Consider the following 24,180-nt stretch of genomic DNA (forward strand, 5'->3'; position numbering starts at 1 on the left):
AAAAGCGACAATCTGTAAAGCCTTCAAGTCACCGTTTGCTGTAGGTTGAGAAACCTTAAATCAAGGTTTAAATCAATATCTCCTAACTAGTTAATTGCAGGAATATCTAAAGGTTAAAGTGGTTCTCAGTAGGTCAACAGAGTCTAAAAACTTGTCGGCTATAGATGGTTATAGAAAGTGACCCACCCTGTGCCTAGAGAGGGCACAGCAGCTTTGCTGGCTCCCTCGGTAGCTGACGCGGGTCATATGCTGACACCATCAGCGGACTGCTCTGTATCACAGACATTCTCTCCTGAACCCAGACAGGAAGGAATCTCAGTTAAAATATGTCAGGTGAGGGACAACCTTTGATCTGCTTGTACCAGACCAAAGGAAGATAGGAGGGAATATCATGTCAATGTAGGTAAACACCAGACTGCAGCTGTACACCTGAAGCTCCAGACTTCTGTACGAAAACCTGAAAAACTTCTCATTTTCTACCTTTAAAGCTGGTGACCTGTCTATGGCCATACCACCCTGAATGTTCCTGATCCTGTCTAAAGCTGGTGATGTCACAAATCTAAATCTGGGGTAAGGGAAGGGGAGGCAGGTGTGAGGCTGCCTACATACAGGTCGGGGCTGTAATCCAATCAGACTGCACAGGAAGGCTTGGGATTCAGAGGCCCGCATCCTCCCTCAAGCTCCTTCTCCTCAGTGGCCGAGAAGCACCTCGCCCGAATGGCATAAGGTCTCCTGCGAATCCCATGTCCCTGCATCAGGGCAGACGCTAGGACTTCTCTAGGCTTGAACTTGGTGAAGGCCAGCTAACCGGGGCCACACAACATAGCAGGGAAGGAATGGGGGCAGGGTAAGTCATTAATACTGGAACCAGGAAATATTTCTGTGATTCACTCTGGAAGTTGCCCTTCCAGATATTAGCTTTCTGAGTCTGGCAAGTCATCAACTGCCCTTTCTCTCACCTGTCAAATGAGGATCAGGGTAGTTCCTACTTGAGAGAGTTGGGGTAATGAATGTGATCCGCTTGTGAAGTGCCTGGCACGGTTCTGGGCACATGGTAGATAGAGGCTGACTAGGTATCAGCTATTCTTACGTGCAGGTGGTTGGATCACCGAGGTTGGGCAACCCCCCTTCTTTCTTCAGGAAGCACTGCCATTACCTTATGGGAAAGGGAGTCAAGAATCCCCCAGAAGAGCTTCTCTGTCAGATGCAGCTCATCCTCCACAGCCAGACCGTAGCTCCCCCAGCCTGAAGGCAGACAGTAATACTTCCAGCACTGTTCGTAGTGATTTGTCAGAAGCTGGGCGGTTGAGAACAGATGTGCACCAGTGGGGTGGGGCAGAGATGATCCACAGGTATCAACAGCACACAGGGGAGAAGAAAACAGCACACACCCATCAGGAGAGTGAAACCAACAATGGAAACAGTTCGGTTATCTACAGAGAGGCCCCCAAACGCCACAGGGAACGGTCTGCTCTTGTGCCTAACGAGCTCCAGCCTGAACGGAATCTACCTGATGAATTCTTGTGCCTCCTAACTCATCCCTCGCATTTCCTGGAAAATGGAGAGGAACTGTTTCTATTCCTACGGAGAAAATGCTACCCTCTGGACGTCGTCACCGTGTGCTGTTCCAGCCACTCAGGGATGGGGAAATTTCTTCTGAGATCTTTGCTTATAATAAATCTGGGAGATCCTTGTAATGCTGACATGGGGAGGGGAGGGTGGGGAGTAGGCTGTGGGTCTGCAGATTTTCTCAGCGTTGATTACTGTCCCTGGCTTCCCTGCCTTTCACTTGGGCCTTCTGATGGTCCAGCCATGTTGCAGCAGTTCCCCACGTGGCCAATAGAGGGCACACGTACACTGCCAATGGTCCCATCTCAGCCGGCGGGATCCACATCCTCCGAGAAAAATCCCGCTGGTGTAAGGGGTAAAGGTGAGCTTATTGACTGCTATAGATGATGTTTCTTTAGGAGCCAGAATCTAGCTGACGGCACAGGTCTGCCAAGGAAGCAATGCCAGGTTGAACTGTAAAAACTGTGGTTTTTAGCTAAAGGATTTTGGGGGGATGAAAACTGGGAGTGCTAGGGTTAGACAGAAGAATGAGCCCGTGGAGGACTGTGGAATCTCTGACAGCGTACAAGCTGTCTTCTGCCTGGCGTGGAGAAAGAGGATGAACTAAAGGCTTCTGGGAATTCTGTTTATCCCAGTAAAATGCTTCTTGAAATCCTTGCTTGAACTAGTGATATTTCTGAAAAGAGGGAAAAGTTCTGTTGAAATCACTGGGCAGAAGTTTCAGGTGTGGCTGGCCACTGCTGACCCTTTTGAATATGCTAATATGGCAGGTGCCTCAGAGGTAAAAGATGAAAAACACTGCCCTCTGTGTGGGTGGCTGATTCTGGTGTCCTTCTACCCAGGCCCGGATGTTCCCTATACCGGCAACGAAATGTTGGTAATTTGTGAGAAAATCAGGAATCAGGTGGCAAAGAGAGGGCTCTGTGGCCTTACTTTTCATTAATAAAACAAGAGAAAAGAAGTAAAAAAAAAAAAAAGTGAAAAAAAGGACCTGTTACAGAAGGAAAAGAAAAAAAAGCACAACACAGTATGGAATAGAAAAGGGACATTTTATTTTCTGTACCTAAATGAAGACTCACAGGGCCTTCAAAGCTTTTTGAGATTAAAAACATTCTGAAAACCTAATTAGGGCAGGAAAGTACAAAATCCAAGTGCCCTCACTAACCTCTGATAAATATCAAGTAATTGGTAGAAATCAATTAAGGAAAATTGGAGCAGTTAATGAATCTAGCAGAACTACTCTTTCCAACCTTGACACTCAAGAAGGGATTTGATTTTGGAGATTGTATTTGGTTAGCTATCAACTTAAAGGAGTAAAACCCATTTAAGATGTGTTTTGCTCCCCCAGTTGTGAAGATCATGTTTTACAAGGCAAGTTTCCTGTGCCATAGACTGTTTTTTCTGTAACAACAGAGAGGCTTTACCTTAAGAGGCATTTTGCAGTATTCACTGAGTTGTGGCACATCAAAAACTAGACGTCGCAGGAGTTGCTGTAACATGGAAGGCCTCAAGTGGCTGCAGTATGAAATAAGAAAAACAAAAGGATAGAATGAAAAAAAAATAAGGAAGAGGGAATGAAAGGAATACTCAGCGATAACCATATATTAGAGCTAAGCTTCAAAACATTTAGCTCCTAAATCAAAAGATCGTGGATAAACCACAGTCTATGATAAAACACTTTAAAAACTGAGTATAGTTACAATGTAGAGAGAAGGAGTGGGACTCATGGCTTGGGATCCCTAAGGTTAAATTCCAATCACCATGTGACAAGATGTCCCAGGGTCTATGCACACTCAAAATACAGCCACTGATTATGTGCAAACAAGTCTATAACAGAAAGAAAGTGCACGTGATATTAGCGCCATTGCTACGAACTGACCATCTTTCTGAACTCTGCAAAGGAAGAAGTTAGAGATGATTAGCTGCACGGGTGGAATCTGAGGCCACCTTCTGGTGTGATCTGAAGGGTGCTCTGAGTTACTACCTGGTCCCTGATATTCTCATTATTGAAATCATTTCTTTGGGTTAAGGGTCTGTCCTCAAAAAACTCCTTTAAAAGGCAAATTGAGTAATGAGAGAACAATGTATCAAATTATCAAAGCGTTCATGGCCTTGGTATTTGGTGCAAGTAAATTCTGAGATAGAGAAAGGAGAGATAAGCAACGCTGATTTAGCCTATATTTTCAGATTGCCAAACCTTTCAAAACCCAGTGGAACCTCTGGATTCTTCCCAGTGAAAATACACACTTACACACAATTTGGCACGTAAGTTCAACCCATGAGCCCCTTTCAGAGATGCCTAAGAGCCATGGAGGCAAAGTTAATAACTGATGTTGAATGTTAAAATGCCAGGAAAGAAAGCCTTGAAGGCATCTACAACAAGAAGGATGGATATCAATGGAGATGGACAACAAAGTTCGTCTGTTTCACAACTTTTGGTAGAACTGGCCTTGCAATAAAAAGCCCTGGAGTGAAGAAGTCAGGCATAATACACAGCAAAAAAAAAAAAAAAAAAAAAAAAAAAAAAAAAAAGCTTGTCTCTAAATGTAGTAATTATAAGGGTATAAAGTTCCTCATTTTTTTTACATCGTTTACCCAATTAGCAATATCACCTTAGATTGAGTGACGAATAAAATCAAGGAATAAAATAAATCTCTAACTTGATTAATTCCTGACTTACTAAAAATAAATTAAAAATCTACGTGTCAGTTTGTCTGTGTTTCTAGAGCTCAGACGGTTGAGAGGAGGAGTGGGGAAGCTCCTAAGAGTACAGGAATAGGGCTGTGAGCTCTATTTTTGGTCTGATGTAAAATTCTAATTTCCCCAAGGTCTGATCTGATTCTTTAAAAACATTTGCTCTAACATCAGTCTCGCCATGACTTTTTTTTTTTTTAACTAGGAAACAGCTTATGCTGGGAGACAGGACTGTTGGTTTGGTTTCTAAGATACCTGCTGAGTTCAAATCTAGCAAAAGGTAGAACAATATCTATAGCTGTGATTGACGTGGCTACCAGACAATTACAGAATCGATGCTGATGGAAGACTTTCTTTCTGTGCAGACTCACTGTTTATTCCCTTGGCCGCTACTCAGAAGAAAAGTAGGAGCCCATGTACACCAGTAACGGGGCTCTTATCCCTCCTTTTGAAGTGGCAGCATGGAAACCCTAGTCACCCTGCTAATTCCTAGAGGCCTATAGTGTGTTTACCAAGCTTTGTCTCTAAGACCAACAGTATTCAAGTGAGCTTAATTCTCTGCCAGTTCTAATAATATTGGAACGAATGAAGTGGTGTCAGAGTATAGGGCCTGATTTTGGCAGAGGATCTCAGAGAGAAACCCCTTCTATGGGGCCTGGGTGGATGTCTCCCATCTTCCACTCCATACCCTAGGCAAACAATACTGTGCATGACACAGTTTGGTCCCTAAAGTAGTTGAAGCCTGTAGGCCTTAGATGATAGAAAGGTAGCAGATAGAGGTTAATTTTAATAAAGCATTTAAAATGGAAGGACCATTGTTACATTTGAAATATAAATGTGAGATTGCCTTTTAACTTGATGTCCTAAAAGGACTGACCAATTCCTTTTTTCTAGGCAGGCCTAGCCCCTCACTGCTTAGTCATCTCTTGTGTGACTAGGAAACAACCCATTCAACAAGAATCAGGACCAGACCCAGCTGGCCGCTAAAGGGGGAACCTGCTGGTCCTGACTCCAGGACAACCTACAGCAGTGATTCTCAGTCTTGGCTACATCATGGCATCATCTGGGGAGCTTCACAAGCTAGAGCTCTGGGTCTCATCCCTAAAGGTTTTGATTTTGGGGGCCCGAGTTGTGGCCTGGCATTGGGGTATCTATTTAGTAGCTCCCAGGTGATTCTAATACATAGCTGAGGTGGAAAGCCACTGGCTTAAACAGCAGAGCCTGGTCCTGAACTATGCTGCTGAGACCTGCCACGGGAAGAGTCCTTCTTCCTTTGACCCTACAAGTCCTGATGGAGTTTCCTGACAAGCTCCCCTCTTGGGGCTGACTTTACCCTCTTCCCTTGTTTGGCTCTGAAGCTCATCTGTAGCAGTGAAAACTACTGCCTTTCATTCCCCACAGGCACTGGAGATGCCTTCTTTGTTTCGTTTCAGGCCTTGTGGGGCCTAGAGGTAGGTTGCTTTGATTGACACTTTTACAGTCTGGCCTCTGTGTAAAGGTCCACTCATTCAGAATAGGAAAATCTGCTTCTGGCTCTATTTTAGGAACTAAAGCACTATTTCTTATAATAATAAGGCGGTAGGGGGCTAGGGCTGCCTAGAAATAAACAACTGGTCAGTCCTTTCAGTTCTTATTAGTTCTGAATACTTCAGGCCTGAAAATCAGTCTCATCTCCTGGTTCACCAGCCCTCAAGGCTAGAGCCCAAGCTGCTGGCCTCACTTCCCCAGAGCGAGAGATAAGCCTCAAGGGAGAGGTGATCAGAAAGAACCTGTGGGATAAATTAGAAGTTTTGGATTAAAATATACATATATATATATATATATATATATATATATATATATATAAATAAAATAGATAACCAACAAGGACTTACTGTACAGCACAGGGAACTATACTCAATATCTTATAATAACATATAATGGAAAAGAATCTAAAAAGGAATATGTATATATACGTATAACTGAATCACTTTGCTGTACACAAAACTAACACAACATTGTAAATCAGCTATACTTCAAAAATTTTTTTTTCAACAGAAAAAAGAGCCTGCAGCAAGTAGGGGACCCAGCACATCCTTCGAGTCTGAGCAAATCCTCAGACTAGATTCACCAGGTTTTGGGTTACACAATTCAATGCAGCTGGTGTGGATGCATACACGGAAGTGAAGAACATAAGACCGGGTACTTACTTGCAAATGGCCAGCAAACACTCCTCTATGGTGTCCCTCTGAGCTTTGGTGAGGGAACGGCCCTTGGAAAGCCTGTATATTGTCTGCAGTGTAGAGTCGATCAAAGAGGAGTAGTGCTCTGTTCCAGCAAAGAGAGGGGCGCATCTTGTGAGGAGCGGGAGCACGGCAGAACATATGTACCTGTTCAGTGCCAGCACGGCCTCGGTGGTGCTTAGGGAAACCTAAAGAAAGAAGATTGAGACGCTGATTCGTCTCCTGGGAAAGACAGAGCCAGGCCTCCCCCTGTACTGAGCTCTCATCTAGCAGGGTGGGGAGGTGTACACATATGCGTGTTTCACAGTGACAGGCTGAACAACTTTCTACCTTGTCTAAAGAGACCTATTGCTCTTTTGCATCTTAAATGAAAGAGAATCAGGTTAAAAGAAACAATAAACAGAAGAAAAGCAAAGGCTAGCTGGTGCTAACTCATTCCAAATGGTCCACAAACATCTGTTCCCTTTAAAGAAGAAGCCTAAACGCTTATGAAAATCAGCTGATGACCAGTTGAACCCAACACCCTTGATATTTGCGAAGACCAGCTGCCAGGCTACTGTATTATTATTCTGGTTTTCACTCTCTGTTTTCACCGTATGGAGACTCACAAGCTGTCCTCTTGCGATTTTGAGATTAGTAAACGGTTACAAGCTGAGCAAGCTCTCACACTCACTGGTTGTGTGACAATTTTACAGAGAGGAAGTGGAGCTCTGACCCCCATCACCTAATTTTTGAGCATTGTGAGCAACTTGCAATCTGATAATTGGCATGAGGGTAAGACAGCACTGAAGGGAACCTAACTCTGCATGGGGAAAAAGTGTACAAGGAATAGAAATCAAGGGCCTTCTCTTAAACTCTGCTGTAATCCTCATTCACAATGTTATCTCTTGCTCATTTATACAGGTTAGATTTAAGGAAGGCCCATTTAGTGACACTAAATATAGCCAAAGCATGCTTAACTATCATCTTTGAAAAGTGCAGAACTGCCAAAGAAACCCTGAGGTCCACAGAGATGAAATATTATCCTTATTTCCTGTCATGATCACAGCCATTGTATCAGTAACACATTTCCTTTAACTTATGATCTGATAAACTGTTTTCTTTGAATGGTACATATTTCTGGGTGTTTCTATTAATTATCAAAAGTTTGCCTTCTAGGAGCTGCAGTAATCATATGATGGAAAGAAATAGCTAATCTTCCACATTCATCACTTTAAAAGACAGAGTTGGGGCTTCCCTGGTGGCACAGTGGTTGAGAGTCCGCCTGCTGATGCAGGGGACACGGGTTCGTGCCCCGGTCCGGGAGGATCCCACATGCCGCAGAGCGGCTGGGCCCGTGAGCCATGGCCACTGAGCCTGCGCGTCCCGAGCCTGTGCTCCGCAGCGGGAGAGGCCACATCAGTGAGAGGCCCGCGTAACGCAAAAAAAAAAAAACAAAAAAAGACAGAGTTGTTAAAATGAGGAAGGAAGAGCTTTGATTCTGGTGGCTTAAAAGTTTTCAAAAGAGAATGCATGAAAATATGTGTGCTGAAGAACTGAATACCAAACTTCTTTTGTGGTAGGTGGTGTGTAGACAAGCATGTGATTTGAACACCAAATTCTAGAATAGTATTTGCTGTTCATTTGATCTATAAACAAGTTGAATGCTTTGATCAGGAAACTTGGGAATGTCCCACAAGTTAAAAATATTTTAATATTTTAAATCAAGGAATTTATAGGAAACCTAAAAAAATTTGCTGTGGAAGCATTGTTTTAATTTTGCAAAACAGCCATATGCCTCTAATGTCTTCATGGATATACCATTTCTTATCTCCATGCCACAGATAGGGACAGAGCTCCCATTCAGACTGGGGCTCATACTGCTTTCCATTTCTGGGTGACCCCATCCATTTCTGTGTAACTGGTTCAAACGGAATCCACCCCAGTTAAGATATTGGTTAGCTGACCACCCATCACCAGAGCTCAGAACTCTATTGCTGTTGGACACCAGGTGGAGCCTTTGAGAAACTTTATGACTGATCAAGAAGATATGCCACTGGCTCTTTAAAAACAACCCTTAACTGGCCAAGATTTGTTTGAAAACTTACTCTGATCTAATTGGTCTTTCCTCCTTGGACCCAGGACTCCTGGTACACTATCTCTCTGCTTCATCCTGACTTGGGGCATCTGGCATCTATGTGTTCTAACTCCTGGGGCCTCCTGTCTTGATGTCTCTTGATGTTGGATTACCCTACCTCACACTTGACTTCCAAACTTGGATTTGCACTTGGCCTCTTACATTGACCTTGTCATGCCGTGAGCTTCGGACTATCCTTCCTGATGGTCAGTGCACATAACTTTTTCATTAGTGACAGAGCCATAGTTCTCATGTGAGGGAGATTTTGCCTCCCAGGGTACCCCTGGTGAATTGCTTTGGGGGGGTGTGCTACGGTATGTAGTACCAGTAGAGGCCCGGGATGCTGCTAAACATTCTGCGATGCACAGGATGCTCCCCACCCCCACCTTAAAGAGTGCTGAGCTTGGGAGGCCTTGCCCTAGAGGGAGCTAGATTGAATATCTGAGGTCCAGTTCACCTACATATAAGTCTCTGGACTAATAAATTCACATCTGCCATTTCTTGGTTCCTCTATTTTCTCACCCTTTAAAGCAAACTGTTAGTATGTAATCAGTGAGTAGATAGAAACTATTCACTTCTAATTCCAATGTTAATCATTTAAAATGATGGAAAAATAATTTTTCTTATTTTAACCACTTACTGTATCTAAAGAGGCAGAGGCTCTTAAGTCAGGTAAAAATCCAACCTCCAACAAGTGAAGCAGGAAAGTTTGATCCTTTATACCATAAACACGGTCCAAGAACAGCACCATGGGTGCCTTGTGGTCAGGGCAGAAGTTGGCCGCCATATCTGGTTCGCTGATTGATCCATCTGAAAGACACACAGAGAATGTAATTTCCCCTTTTCTAGCTCCACAGTCTCAAATGGAACACAGAGCTTGTCTGGCTATGGCTTGTTCTCCTGACAAGAAACAGGAATTTTAGAAATAATACAATGTTGTGCTAGAGTCAGCTTATACTGGCGTGGAAGAACTGGATGTTAAAACTTCAGGAATTTTGTGAGCCAGTTATTAGATATGCCCATTATTAAAAATTATGGGGCTTCCCTGGTGGCGCAGTGGTTGAGAATCCGCCTGCCGATGCAGGAGACACGGGTTCGTGCCCTGGTCCGGGAAGATCCCACATGCCGCGGAGCAACTAAGCCCGTGAGCCATGGCCGCTGGGCCTGTGCGTCCGGAGCCTGTGCTCCGCAACGGGAGAGGCCACAACAGTGAGAGGCCCGCATACCGCAAAAAAAAAAAAAAAAAAAAAAAATTATGATTTGCAATTAAGTATATTATATTTTAAAAGGTAACAAGTACTCAAAGATCACCACTTCCTAATTATTGTACTATAAACTATATTTGAGGTTATTTACATCTGTTGTATTTGTATGTTGGAAGCACAGTACAACAGGGTGCTATGTGCATTCTCTGTCCAACTCCATGCTCAGTGGTATCACATTGGGAGCTTGAAATTGGTGGGTAAATGCCAGGAATCAGGGCTTGATTTATTGCTTTGTTGAATGATGAAAAAAGTGAGGGAGAAAAATGTAAGGCAGATTAAATTGAAAAGTGTGTCATGCTTACAGCCATTGCAACATAAACAGCACAAGACTGAGGAAATACTCTTTCAGTTACAAACTATTTAGAAACAATTTAGAAACTATTATTTGATTTGGGTGAAATTTAGATCAGATCATTCAAGAATTCTAACCTTATTTTAATAGCGTAGTTCAAAGATAAAGTGGGGAAATATCATGAAGAAAATAAAACTTTCTTGACTTGGAGAACAAAAAGGATCTTCAAAGAGGATAAAAAAGAGTCTTCCTCCTACTGTTTTGTTAACACCAAAAACTAGGAAAGAGAGCACCTAAATGATCAAGCTAAATTCATAGCGTATATAAATACTGTACTTCGTAAGGCATCCTGAGAGCCACAAACATTTAGCGCTACCCAGCCCAGAACCTAACGCAGCCCAGGCACCTGTGCAGAGCTCTGGGAGAGCAAGGAGAGAAGACACTTTCCAGACAGGAGGCTGCCTGCTTCTCCTCCCCTGAGCACCAGGGGGAGCTGTTTCCGAACATCGGAGGCTGATTTAATCTCTCAGACATGTGGTGCTCTAAAGAACAGTATTTTTACGGGATACTGAGTGCTCTGTGTTCGAAAAGTTTGGGAAACACTGAGTTCAACATTTATTTTCTTTATCATATGTTTTCTCAGAGACTTTATAATCTTAATGTGCTTCATGAAGCTATAAAATGCTATATATTCAAGAATGATGTCACCAAGATGGGGGTGGTAGGAGACCCCAGCTTTGCCCCCCCCCCCCGCCCCCTCAAAGATCAACAATTAAACACCTATCCATGAACCAAACCAGTCTGGGAGAGCTCAGGGATCCACTTAAGAAACTTCAACAGAATGGAACAAAAACTCTGAGAGTAAGTGCACAAAAAGGGAAGGAAGGGTAGCTTCATTTTGCCTGCATCGCAGTGGCAAGAGTGAAACTCCTCAGCTGGAAAGAGTTCCTTTTGCCAGAAAGCGAGAGTGTGGTGGGTGATCGGCTTCCCCAGCCTTCTGGGGCACTGCATGAAGGACTAGCTTTGGTTTCACCCCACCCAGAGACTGGCAAAGCTGATATGTCTAGGAACAAGGAAGAAGGGCAGGGGCTACCAGTACCCTCCACACAGTAGGAGCCACTGTGGTTCCCAGTGACCTGCTTGCTGAGGACCCAGCAGCTTCTGCCACTGAAGAAACCAAAAGCCAGCACAGCCACCACAAAATCCAGATTTCACCAGTTTTGGTCCCACAGGTTTTTGTGTTCACAGATGCCCAGTCACCTGACTCTCTCCCCAGTGCCCCTCCTGCAACAGCCAGAACCCAAAATCCGCACTGGCAGCCTGCCCCAGCCTCTGTGGTTGTGCAAATACATGATGCCACCTAGACCTCTTCAGCTGAAGGGTTAGTCACTCCAGCTGTGCACCTGCACGCTGCCAGCCCAGCTCTCATCACTGGCCTCCACTGCTGTGCATGCACCCACGTGAGACCCTGCAGGCACGGGAGTACACGCTGATAGCCAGGGTCTCCGCAGGTGCTAGTGTACCCACAGTTGGCTCTGGTCTTTGCTGTCGGTCCCTGCCATTGCCACTACGTGTGTGTCTGCAGTTGGCCTCTGCCACTACACAGTCACCTGCAGCTGGTCCCTGCAGCCAAGTGTATGTGTACCACTGGCTCTGGCCACCACTGCCTACCCTGGTCCCTAGTTACTAGAACCTAGAAGCACTGCTTAGGACCCCAACAGCCCTTGAAGCCACTGAGGACCCCAGGCAGCACTTGCCAAGGTCCATGCAGTTGTCAGTGTTGTTGACCCCAGTGGCCTGAGTCAATAAGACTTCATGCCCCCTCTGGACCTGAAGCTGCCGCACACCTCCGTACTTGGTGCCCTGTACCATTAGACCTTGGGTCACAGTACACTTTAATGAACCCCACCTGAAGGTGAAGCTCTTTCTTTACCAAAGTCAGTCCATAAAGTCTGGAAGAGGTGACTGCTTCTTCAAAGGCACAGATACCTATGCAAAGCTATAGGAATCATAAAGAATAAGGGTAACATGATAGCACAAAAAGAACACAGTAAACTTCTAGTAACTGAACTCAAAGAAATGGACACACATGAATTGCCTGTCAAAGAATTCAAAATAATTATTCTAAAGATGCTTAGAGTGCTACAAGAGAATCCAGATAAACAACTTAATATAGACAAAACAATACAAGAACACAATGATAAGTTCAACAAAGAGATAGAACAGAACATTAAAAACATAAAAAAGAACAGAAAAGAGATACTGGGGCTGAAGAATACAATGACTGAATGGAAGAATTCAATAGAGAGCTTCAATAGCACAATGGACCAAGCAGAAGAATCAGTAAACTCAGAGGCAGATAATTTGAAATTACCCGGTAAGCAGAACAAAAAGAAAAAAGAATGTATAGGTATGAAGAAGGTCTCACAGGGCTTAAGGGACATCATTAAGAGAAACAATTCACGTATCACTGGAGTCCCAGGAGAAGAGAGGAAGAAAGAGGCAGAAAGCTTATTTAAAGAAATAATGGCTGAGAACTTCCCAAACCTGGGTAGATATTTGGACATCCAAGTTTATAAAGCTGATATGTCACCCCCAAATTTCAATCCCAAACCATCTTCTCTAAGACACAGTATAATAAAGCTGTCTAAAGTCAGAGACAAAGAGAAAACTTTAAAATTAACAAGAGAAAAAAATTTCTTTCATGCAAGGGAACCCTCATTAGACTATCAGTGGATTTCTCAGCCCAAACCTTGCAGACCAGGAAAGAATGGAATGATATATTTGAAATGCTGAAAGAAGAAAACTGCCAACCAAGAATACTGTACCCAGCAAATTGTATTTCAGGAATGAAGGTGAGATAAATGCTTTCCCAACCAAATAAAAGTGGGGGGAATTCATCACCACTAGTCCTCACTTATAAGAAATGCTGAAAGGAGTTATTCAAACTGAAATGAATTAATAACATGAAAAAATATGAAAATATATCACACATTGTTAAAGCTAAGTATATAGTCAGGTCCAGAATACTCTAATACTGTAAGGAAGGAAATAAGAAAGATCAGAGCAGAAATAAATGAATTGAGAATAGAAAACAATAAAAATTATCAACAAAACTAATAGTTGACTTTTTGAAAAGATAAACAAAATTGACAAGTCTTTAACTAGACTTACCAAGAAAAAGAACTCAAATAAAATTATAAATGAAAGAAGAGACATTACAACTGATAACACACAAATAGAAAGGATCAGAAGAGACTACTATGAACAGTTATATGCCAACAAATTGGACAACCCAGAAGAAACTGAAAAATTCCGGAAACATAGAAGAAAACATAGTGGGTAAGCTCCTTGACAGGGTCGTGGCAATGATTTTTCTGGATATGACACCAAAAGCAAATATTGACAAGTGGGACTACATTAAACTAAAAAACTTCTGTATAACAAAAGAAACTATCAACAAAATGAGAAGACAACCTACAGAATATGAGAACATATTTGCAAACCATATTTCTAACAAGGAGTTAATATACAAAATATATAAGGAACTAAAAAAACTCAACAGCAAAAACAAAAACAAAAAATCTGATTTAAAATGGGCAAAGGATGCAAATAGACATTTTTCCAAGACATGCAAATGGCCAACAAGTATGTGAAAAGATGCTCAACATCACTAACCATCAGGGAAATGCAAATCAAAACCACAATGAGATATCACCTCACTCCTGTCTAATGGTTATTATAAAAAACAAAAACAAAAACAAAAAAACAAGGGATAACAAATGCTGGTGAGGATATGGAGAAAAGGGAATCTTTGTGCATTGTTGGTGGGAATATAAATTGGTGCAGCTAATATGGAAAACACTGTTGAGGTTCCTCAAAAAAATTATAAATAGAACAACCAAATGATCCAGCAATCCCATTTCTGGATATATAGCCAAAGGAAATGGAATCACTATCTCAAAGAGATATCTGCATTCTTATGTTCACTGCAACATTACTCACAATAGCCAAGATATAGAAATAAAATAGTCTAAGTGTCCATAGACAAAGAAAATGTGGTATGTATACACATATATACAGACACACACACATACACAAAGAAATATTATTTAGCCATAAAAAGAAGGAAATCCTGCCATTTGCAACAACATGTATGGATCTTGAAGGTATAATGCTAAGTGAAATAAGACAGATAAAGACAAGTATTGTATAATCTCACTGATATGTCAAATCTAAAACTGAACTCATAGAGACAGAGATTAGATTGATGGTTACAAGGTGCTGGGGGAAGTGAGAGAAATGGAAGATGTTGGCCAAAGGGTACAAACTTTCAGTTATAAGATGAATAAGTTTTGGGGATCTAATGTACAGCATGGTGACCATAGTTAACAATACTGTATTGTGAAAGTTACTATGAGAGCAGAACTTAAATGTTCTCACCGTAACAACAACAACATATGGTAATTATGTGAGGTGAAGTATGCATGAACTAACCTTATTTTGGTAAACATTTTGTAATATCAAATCATAACATTGTACACCTTTAATTTATATAACATTATATGTCAGTTATATCTCAATAAGGATGGAAAAAATGTGATATATTCCATAGATTCCCCAAAGTGATTGACTGCAAACCCCTTGTTGACATGTACACCAATTAATATCTTCTATAAAAATGTTCCTTGGAACACTAGTTTCGGGAAACCCTATAACAAAATCATGCTATCTTTTCAATTCTTCCGTCTGCTATGAGGAAACTGCCTGGATGGCAGGTGGAGTGACATGGAGAACCTGTGTGCTTTTGGGAGAGTATAAGTTTGTAAAGTTAATAAGGACTGATGCCCAATGTCACGTGTAGCACAGGGGGAAAACTCTTTATGATCCATGGCTGTGAGGGACAGAGTACTGTGGTGCAGGGGAGCCTGGGTCAGACCCTTTCCTTTTGTTGCTCTGGCTGGCTGCATAAGCTGGGGGCACAGAGGCAAAGGGGAAGGAAGGTTTGGTGAGAGATCTCATTGGTTCCAGTCCATCAGCCTCCTTCCAGAGGGTTGGAGTTCAGAAGACAGTGAGGTCTGGACTAGCCGTACTTATAGGAAATCTCAACGCAGGGGAGCAGGGGAGACAGCAGCCAGCTGGAGCTGGGAGGAGAGGACTCCTCAACACCAGAAAAAGAGCAAGATACTTCGCCTGTGCAGCCTGCCCTGCGGTAGGAGGCTGGGAGGAGCCCTGCACTGTGGATGGAGTCCTGCTGTGAGCAGGTGGCCCTGGGGAGACTGGCAGGACTCAGCCTCCAGCAGCTTCCCTTACCTTTGTTCAGGGAGGGCAGTTTCAAGGGGATGCTGATGATTCCAACCAAGTCCTCGGTGGGGACCAGGGAGCGCAGGATGGACCTGATCCGGATGGCTTCCCCTTTTCCTGTCTGGATAAGCTGCAAGGTAGGTTTGGAGAGTAAGATAAATGAGGTTCCCACATGCCTGCTCCACAAACCTGGGGCAGTAAAATGGTTCTCCTTGTCAGGGGGATGGGGTGGGTACACTTCTATGTTTCCCTAATTGTTCTAGACATGTGTGACCATAGGAAAAAGAGGAGCTTTCTCTTGATTTTCTAGAAGAGGTGCTACTGAGGGAATGACTCTGGCCAAGGAGGGCTAGTGTGTTCCTTTGCTGTGACAGCAATGGTCATGCCATTTTGGCATCAAGTCTCAGCAGTGAAGGTGCAGCCTGTCCTCAGTGTGACTGCAATACCAGGAGCTCTTGGTGGCTATGACAGGAGTGGTGACAATGTGGCCACGATTCCAGACCCTGGAATTCTGCTAAGTGGAGAAACAACTTAGGAATTTCTATTTCCTAAATGTTTGATTAATGCTGGGACTAGGGCAATAAAAGGGTGTAGAGGATGTCAGAGAGAACGTGAACATCTCAATGGAATTATCCGGGGACGGATAACCTGATCCTTATGGCCACGGGTGGGATGTACAGGTGCACATTCTCTTGGATCTGGGGGTAGCAGGTGCACTTCTGGGCACAGGCTCTTAGTCAGCAATGGAACTGTCATGAGCTCAGGATAGACTCTACCCAGGAGAGAGCTGGATGACATGCTGAGACATAATGCTTGAAGCACTGGAGACAGGAGAACACCTGTGTGTGACCCTAGCTGCCACCTCTCATTCCTGTGGGCATAGGGGAGGCTGTCACTGATGATGGCATCACCCGTACCCCTCACTAACAGAGGACGGGCCAGGGGAAAAGTGTCTGTGTGTGTGTGTGTCTGTGTGTTTATAAGGTATTGAATCTGAGGGGCAGTAAGCAAGGAGGAAATGCCTTCCCAGAGGGGCTCTGATGACTTAGCTATCCCATGCTGCCTGTTTTCCTGAGACTAGGCAAACAGTGTAACCTGCTTTTTGAAGTGATTACAGGTGATCTGGGGAAAAGACACCCTGCCCCAAGATTGTAGGACACCCTAGTATTTCCCTAGCCCGATTTCAGGTTTCCTTTATTTGTTTAAGGGCACAGAAATGGCAAGATGGGACTATGTGTTTAAGGTACAGGTTCCACAGTAGGAACTAGAATACTAAGTTAAGAATTCTGATCAGCTTCACTTTGAAGATTTAGACTTTCTCCTCTCCACTTTTATCCTAGATTCTTCCATACTGGAATAGTTTCCCTAAACACCTGTAGATGGATTTGCAAACAGGCTACCTCATTTATTAGATAAGACCATGACATACTGGAAGAAAGATAAGAGTGAATGCTTTAATGCAATGTCTTTCAAACTGTAGTCATGACCAATTAGTGGGCTGTAAAATCATTTAGTGGATTGTCACCAGCATTAAAAAGTATGAAATAAATTAGTATAGAATAGAAAATATTAGAGTGCATTATCCAAAGTAAGGATAAACTTTGTTTCTGGAATATATGTATACTAGGTTGCAATGTAAATTGTATTTCTTACTATGATCAAAACAAATTTTTTTTTTTTTGGTCAGAAAGAAAGTTTGAAAGCCACTACTTTAATTGATTCTGCCTTTCATTAGCATTAAACAAATACAACACATCCACTGTTATCTTGACAGTGACCAAATATATAACCTCATCAATACCAGAAACCACTGTTTATGTCATCCCAATCTGCATTGCAAGTGCTTTCAGGAGACGCTCTGACATAATCCAAAGGCAGTGAGCACTGCGGAGAGAGAGGCAGGCACGTGAGCCCTGAATGAGCAAATCAAACAGTTCTTTTAAAGAGTTAACCAAGTATTTTTTTAAATATAAAAAGCTATCTTTTCTGCTTTCCTGCAAGAAGTAAGTATTTCCTCTCTCACTTATGATGTGAGTCTTTATGAGAAATAAGGCCAATCTCTTTCTCCACCCCCAGCAGAGATGAAAAAAGGAAGGTGAAAACATAACTTTTTAGTTCAAAACTGGACGTCTGAGAAGACATCCCATAAAAATAGAAACTTTTTTTTAGTATGTCTGTAAAGCTTATTTCTGGGAAATAAGCAAACTTGAACCATGACTACCTTCCTGATGCCTGACACCACTGTTGTCAAGAAAGGATTTTCCATGTGGAGTGTCCTGATAGACACAAGAAATCAAGTTGGTCATATTTTGACCAAGTTGAGGCATAGGAAAACATAGTTTTGGGAGGCTTTTGAAACAGAATATGTATCAGATATGCCCTATTAGTGTCACAGAGAAATCACACAACGCAGAGATCTTCCCAGGAGTCATTCCTTAGAAAACTGTAGAATCAGGTACGAGAGATGGAAACTACTTTTGATATTGGCTAAAAGGAACAGAGAGAAAGGCATGTTCACAAATGCCAGAGTCAGAAGAAGAAACGACATTCATGAAATCTACAGTGTTCCTGGTTCAAGACCCTCAAATCTGCTCTCTGGGAACTCATCACTTACGTGCATTTCAGGAGCACAGCGGCCCAGCAGATCTATAAGAGCCGAATAAAATGACATAATTGCATTGCCCATGTGCACAATCTCTTCTTCATCTTCATGGTCCTCCGTGCTGCTGAGACAGAACCAACACAAGGAAATGTAGGCAGCCTGGCAGGTGGGGCCATGTTTTAGACACGATACAGAAACACTTTCTCTGCTCACCCTGGCCATCACGCATCCTTTCCATTGGGCTCCTTCTCTCCCTCTGGTTGTCAATGAGATGGTTTAACTCACCAAGCTCAAGGGACCCAAATATTTGTTCATGACATTTCTAGGGTCCCATGAACTTTACTGACATGAATGGATCATGCAGACCACACATACTCATGGAGCTGCACTGTGACCCCCAAAGCTCCTACCAACCATTCCCTCCCTTTTCCTTCCTTAATAGACATGGAAAGCACATTGGACAAGAAGTCAGAAGGGTCAAGTCCAGGTCCTGGCCCTGTTGCTAACAAGCTATTTGACTCTGGGCCTCAGTTTTTCTCATTTCACATGAGAAATTTAGGACAGTTAGTTTGTGTTCGGGATTCTATCTAACTCTACCAGATCACCTACCAGAACTAATACCCTCCCCCCACCAAAAAAAAGGAGCCACTGGCTTCAAAGTTACCTCTGCTGAGTTATATCCCATCTCTAGATTCTGGGGTCTAATCTAGAGGCTGTGATAAAAGGGAAATGTCCACAAGACATAATGAAAGGAAGGCCACAAGGCAATCTGATAATGTACTATGTCTTTAACCATTAAATACCAAGATTTTTAGTGCTGTGATTTTTCACACTCTGCAGCTTTCTTTTTACCTAAGGAATATCAAACACTTTCAGAAGAGGGAGTGGAGGGTACTCCCTCTTCTTAAAAGTGAGGTAGGGCTTCCTGGTGACGCAGTGGTTGAGAGTCCTCCTGCCGATGCAGGGGACACGGGTTCATGCCCCGGTCTGGGAAGATCCCACATGCCGCGGAGCGGCTGGGCCTGTGAGCCATGGCCGCTGAGCCTGCGCGTCCGGAGCCTGTGCTCCGCAACGGGAGAGGCCACAACAGTGAGAGGCCCGCGTACCACAAAAAAAAAAAAAAAAAAAAAAAAAAAAAAAATTGAGGTATGAGATGGGACACCAAGGTTCAAAATACTGAAGGGAATGGGCTGGGGTTAGACAGTGACTAGAACACTGTTGGCCTAGGCCTCTTAGCCTGGATACAGCTTCCTCCCATGGGGATGCCATAGGGAAGCGCAGTGAGGGCTGAAAGAGCTTGCTGACTCCTCCATTTGCCAGTTGGCCTGAGTGGAGTAGGAGAAATGGAAAGGGGTGAAGATGATACTTATCACTAGGCTTACTGGGAGTCAAGATAACAACAAGCTTGACAAAGTGATCTAAAATGTTTGAGCCGCAACTGCAAAGAGCCTGTGCTTTCTCTACCAGGGGGAGGTTATGGACGTTTGATTTATCATGCGTGTACTGAGAATATTTCAGAGCTTACCAACCATATTGGGGTGAGGAGGCAATTCATTCACTTACACTTCTCTCTTGTACCCATGAGAGGGGAGGTCGAGGGCTGGGTTCTCAGAGATCTTAATGGCGCCTTGCATGGCTGCCAATAGACCATTTCCTCCTTCACCCCGCAGGGCTGGGCCGAAGCACTCGGGGCGTCTGATGAGCAGCTTGACCACGACGCTAGCGTTTTCTTCCACACTTTCACCTAAGGGAAAGAAGCATTATTACCAACTCATTGGAGAGAACAACCCCGGAATTGATTTCTTTTTGGCCACGCCAGGTGGCTTGTGGGATCTTGGTTCCCGGACCAGGGATTGAACCCATGTCCTCAGCAGTGACAGTGCAGAGTCCTAACCACTGGACCACAAGGGAATTCCCCCAGATTTGATTTCTAATTGATGAGGCTGGGAAAACAGTATTTGATTGATCTTGTCACATACTCTTAAAATTAGGAGGTAATACAGATGCAGAGAAAGGGGAGCTTGGATAAATTACATCAGACTCTATTTATTTGAAGTATTACGATTAAGTAATATTGAACAGTCTTACTTCTCAGTTCAGGATTTTGCGCTATTCACATTATTTCGCTATATTTAGGTCCTCAGAGGGCAAGAAATACACTACTGAGTCTGCCATGGATTACTGATTAATTCACAAGTGACTTTACCTCTTTATTAACTCTCTGAGGGGTGCTTAATAGGTATTTCCTTCCTTCCTTTAGAGGAGGTAAGATGGTAACTCAAGCGTGTGTGCCTCAATTAACATCTGGAGAAGTGACATGCTAGCTCCTGAGCTGTCTTCTCTCAGAGTCTAATACATACCCTAGAACAACCAGGTCTGTGGGAATGAACCTCAGGGCATTTCTGAAATCATTTATCCAGGTGAGAATCAACTTGGTAAAGTTATCTTGGTTACTCTTAGACTGGCTCTGTGGGGAGCTAAAGGTTGGACAATTGTATTTTGCTGGTATTTTTCTTTGGAAGAACCGTAGACAACTAAGACAGGGTATCATTTCCCAAAGAAGTAATTAAGCAGTGAACTATCACATGTAGAGAGGGATAGCCAATGCTTCTCAGAGCCAATATTTATAATCAAAAGTAGTTTTACAGCTTGTTCAAACAATTTCATGAAACACACTTTCTGTCTCAGTGTCTCAGATGACAACTTAATTTGTGTCTAAGAACTTATCCCTGTGCTAATGAGGAGCCTCAAAGACAAGACTTTTTGATGCTGTATATTGGATGAAGCCTAAAGAAAAACTTTTAAATAAAATCATTAGATATTATTAGAGGATTGAGCTCTATAATAGATAGCATCTTGATATGCTGTTGTAATATTAATTATTTATTCTTGCATTAAAAATTTCCTGGAATCTTAGCAGGTTAAGGCAGTAACTATCATTTCACAGTTTCTGTAGTCAGGAACTCGGGAGTGACTAAGTGAGGTGGTCCTGGCTTGGGATGTCCCATGAGGTTGCAGTAAAAATGTCAGCCAGTGCTGCAGTCTTCTGAAGGCTTGCCTGAACATGGAGTATCAGCTTCCACGCTCACTCACATGGCTGTTGGCAGGAGGCCTCAGTTCCTCATCATGTGACCTCTCCATAGGGCTCCTTGAGTGTTCTCATGACATGCCAGCTGGCTTCCCACAGAGCAAAGGATCCAAGAGAGAGAGTAAGGCAGAAGCTGCAATACCTTTTACAACTTTGTCACATACTGTCACTTCTGCCATATTCTATTCATGAGAAGTGATTCACTGAGTCCAGCTCACACTCAAAGGGAGAAGAAGCAGGCTCCATCTTTTGGAAGAAGGAGCATGGAAGAATTTATAGATATATTTTAAAACGATCACAGGAGTTTAAGTTCTGTTTGAAGAAAAATTTTATGAATCAACTTAGAGTAGAGCATTCGAATGGGAACCCATAAAATCTGGCTTCTCTTCCAGATTTTTAGCAAATCCCTGTGTGAATATGTACACTGCACAGTCCCACTGGGTCTCATGTGCCCTCTTGAGATGCTTGTGCCTCTTCTAGTTTTCGAGTGAGTCTATTAGTTTAACCTATATGCAGAGATTTCTTCCACCATGTCCACAGCATCAGAAGGGCTGAGCTTGCTGTTCAAATATTTGAAACTAACTTGTGCCCACACAAACTCACAAGTGAACACACTGCTGTGTCTGACAGCCCTGGAGAGTCTACCCATAGTCCGGGTCAAGAGCTTGGCCTGCTGACATCCTATTCTATCACTTGACCTTCTACACCACAGGTATAATTCAGGATTGTAAGTATATACCTCTGTAAGTTTTAGAACTGTGTACCTAGATTCAGAATATTTCATTAAACTGAATTTATATAGCCCATCAGCACGCGTTCACTATTTTATAGCTCAATCCTTCGAGAAGAGACTGAAATTTTTACAAAGAAGCTTTTCTTTGGGTTTCATCTAATATAACATAAAAAAAGAATTGTTTTTAATTAAACCAGAATCCATGTGAAGAAAATTCTCAGGAGATGCTAAAAAGGTAAAATAATCACAATAATGGTATGGTGGAATGAATCAGGGAAGGAAAAGAACCCAAGGACAAGGTTGAGTGTGATATTGTACAGTTTATAGAAGAGCTCAGATAAAGAGGTGATGCTAAGTCTTAAGGACATATTTTCCTATGAGGTGAACCTAGCATTTATACATGATAGAGTTTAATCACAGAGGGATACTTAAAGAAAAGCACCGTGATAATCCACATATTTGAAAGCAAATATTCTTAGTTACAGACATAACTCACAGTTGGCTACTTTCAAATGTTGTTCGCCCCCAAAACTTATCAAGTAGCACACTCTTAGTTGTCATTTTCTATTACAAGAATAATGAAGCTAAAACTCTGAAATTGTAAGTGTCAAAAAAATGCAGAAAAAACCCAACCCGGTTAGTCAAGCTTATTTAAAGACTGTGCTCTGATTCTTTCAGTTCTCAGAATGGAAACACTTGTGGGTCAGCCCTTGTCTTTACCAGCACACTGAAATTAACTTAGCTCTTTCCAAAGTGATCAGCATCATGGAATTTGACGGAACGTGGACCACAATTTCCGAAAGAATTTGAAAAATAAGGCTATGAGTTCTATATTGAGTTTGCTATTGAAATTCATTTGCCAAATTAGCCTTATTTTATCTGAATCTCAGGTCTTCAAATCTAAGCTAATTAGGTTGGAGCTACAATGGACTCAGAAAGCCATCACTTGATCACTGAACTGTGGTCATCCGTGGGGGATGCAGAGGGCACCCTACAATAGGAAGGAACTGAAGTGCAACCATTGATGCTAATTGGAGAGGGGACCAAGGAAAATAATTTCTCAAGGCTTTACAAGGTAGAGAGGATGGCCTGATTAGAAGAGAGAGAACATTCTCTTCCTAATTACCTGTAGTTCAGGAAGTTGGACTGCCAACCAAATCCACAGTGGGGAAGCTGAATACGGACCTTGCGGGCATTTTTCAAGGGAGAGAGAGATCTGAGGTAAGCTAGTTTTGCCCAGGGGCTTACAGCAATGTTTTTGCTGGAGTTCCAAACGAATAATTAGCTTAATAGCAGTGTGTATGTTCACAGAGCCTTTCTTCAAAGGCTCTCAACATTGCCTTCGCATTATGACCTTCTTTTCAATGTTCCTAAGAAGTTGGATGCAAATGGAATGATTCTCCCCATTTGAACAGAAGAGGTCATTCTCACCACAGGGATGATTAGTAAGGATGAAATGATTTCACCTTCCGCCCATTGCTTTTCTTACTCTCTCTATTCTAAACACAATCCCCGTTTTAAGTTCCTTTGCCTGGGACTTTGCCTTTCTCATTCCTTTGACATAAAACCTTGATCTAGGTAACTCCACTTCATCCTTCAGGACCAGCTTAAACTTGGAAGCCCCAGAGGATCTAGTCCTCTCAAATATCCTATCCTCTTCCTTAAAGCATTGCACACAAGTATAATTAATGAATTGTTTGTATCTGTTTCTACTTTTCTCACTAGACTGTATTTAATAAGAACAGGGCTCATGTCTGAATTATCTAACCCTGGATGCTCAAGCCTCTGTTAACATCATGTAGAGGCTTGAAATGATCAGATGGAACGCTGAGGGTGACTCTCCATCACTGCATTATCAGCCTTTGTTTGCAGGAACCAAGGCTGTCCATTTCCTAGGATTATAAATTTGAGACATCTTAGACATTTTAATCCTAACCATCCCCGGTCATCAGTACCAATCACACTGAAGAATGGTTATTACATCTTTTTCTAACTCTAAAAACATGAATATACGAACCAGCTGATTCTTTTAAGCATTCGTTCCTACTATGCCCTTCAAAGCTAACATGCTACTTTGTACTCTTGATCCTAAAAGACTTTTCTTCCATTGTTATTGAGACATAAATGACACATCCTAAAAGTTTTATGGCTCCCAGCTCAACGCCCCCTAGTAAGCTCTCCCCCAACTACTCTGTTAAACTATGTCCATTTCTTTCTTCAAGATGTTATTCAACGTTTGCCTTCTTCCCCAGGCATTCCTGTATTCACTTCACCAGATTCCAATAAGCACCATCA

The 24,180-nt window shown here is 42.6% G+C and overlaps 1 protein-coding gene across 10 annotated transcripts in view; it reads right to left on the minus strand.

Moving 5' to 3' along the window:
- RYR3 (ryanodine receptor 3) overlaps window positions 1-24,180 on the minus strand; it is a 550,085-nt gene that overhangs the window by 104,064 nt on the left and 421,841 nt on the right. For 8 of the 10 annotated variants that reach the window (XM_067028902.1, XM_059058605.2, XM_067028899.1 and 5 more), the window contains 7 exons: window positions 19,628-19,808; window positions 18,077-18,188; window positions 15,472-15,592; window positions 9,242-9,411; window positions 6,453-6,673; window positions 2,994-3,084; window positions 1,157-1,297 (listed from right to left, as the gene is read on the minus strand). In XM_067028902.1, coding sequence (XP_066885003.1) covers window positions 1,157-1,297; window positions 2,994-3,084; window positions 6,453-6,673; window positions 9,242-9,411; window positions 15,472-15,592; window positions 18,077-18,188; window positions 19,628-19,808 — 1,037 coding nt within the window. The remainder of the gene's footprint in view (window positions 1-1,156; window positions 1,298-2,993; window positions 3,085-6,452; window positions 6,674-9,241; window positions 9,412-15,471; window positions 15,593-18,076; window positions 18,189-19,627; window positions 19,809-24,180) is intronic. The other 2 variants (XM_067028901.1, XM_059058604.2) reach the window with 1 other exon arrangement.

This window comes from Kogia breviceps, chromosome 3 (assembly GCF_026419965.1).
Source record: "Kogia breviceps isolate mKogBre1 chromosome 3, mKogBre1 haplotype 1, whole genome shotgun sequence".
NCBI lineage: Eukaryota > Metazoa > Chordata > Mammalia > Artiodactyla > Physeteridae > Kogia > Kogia breviceps.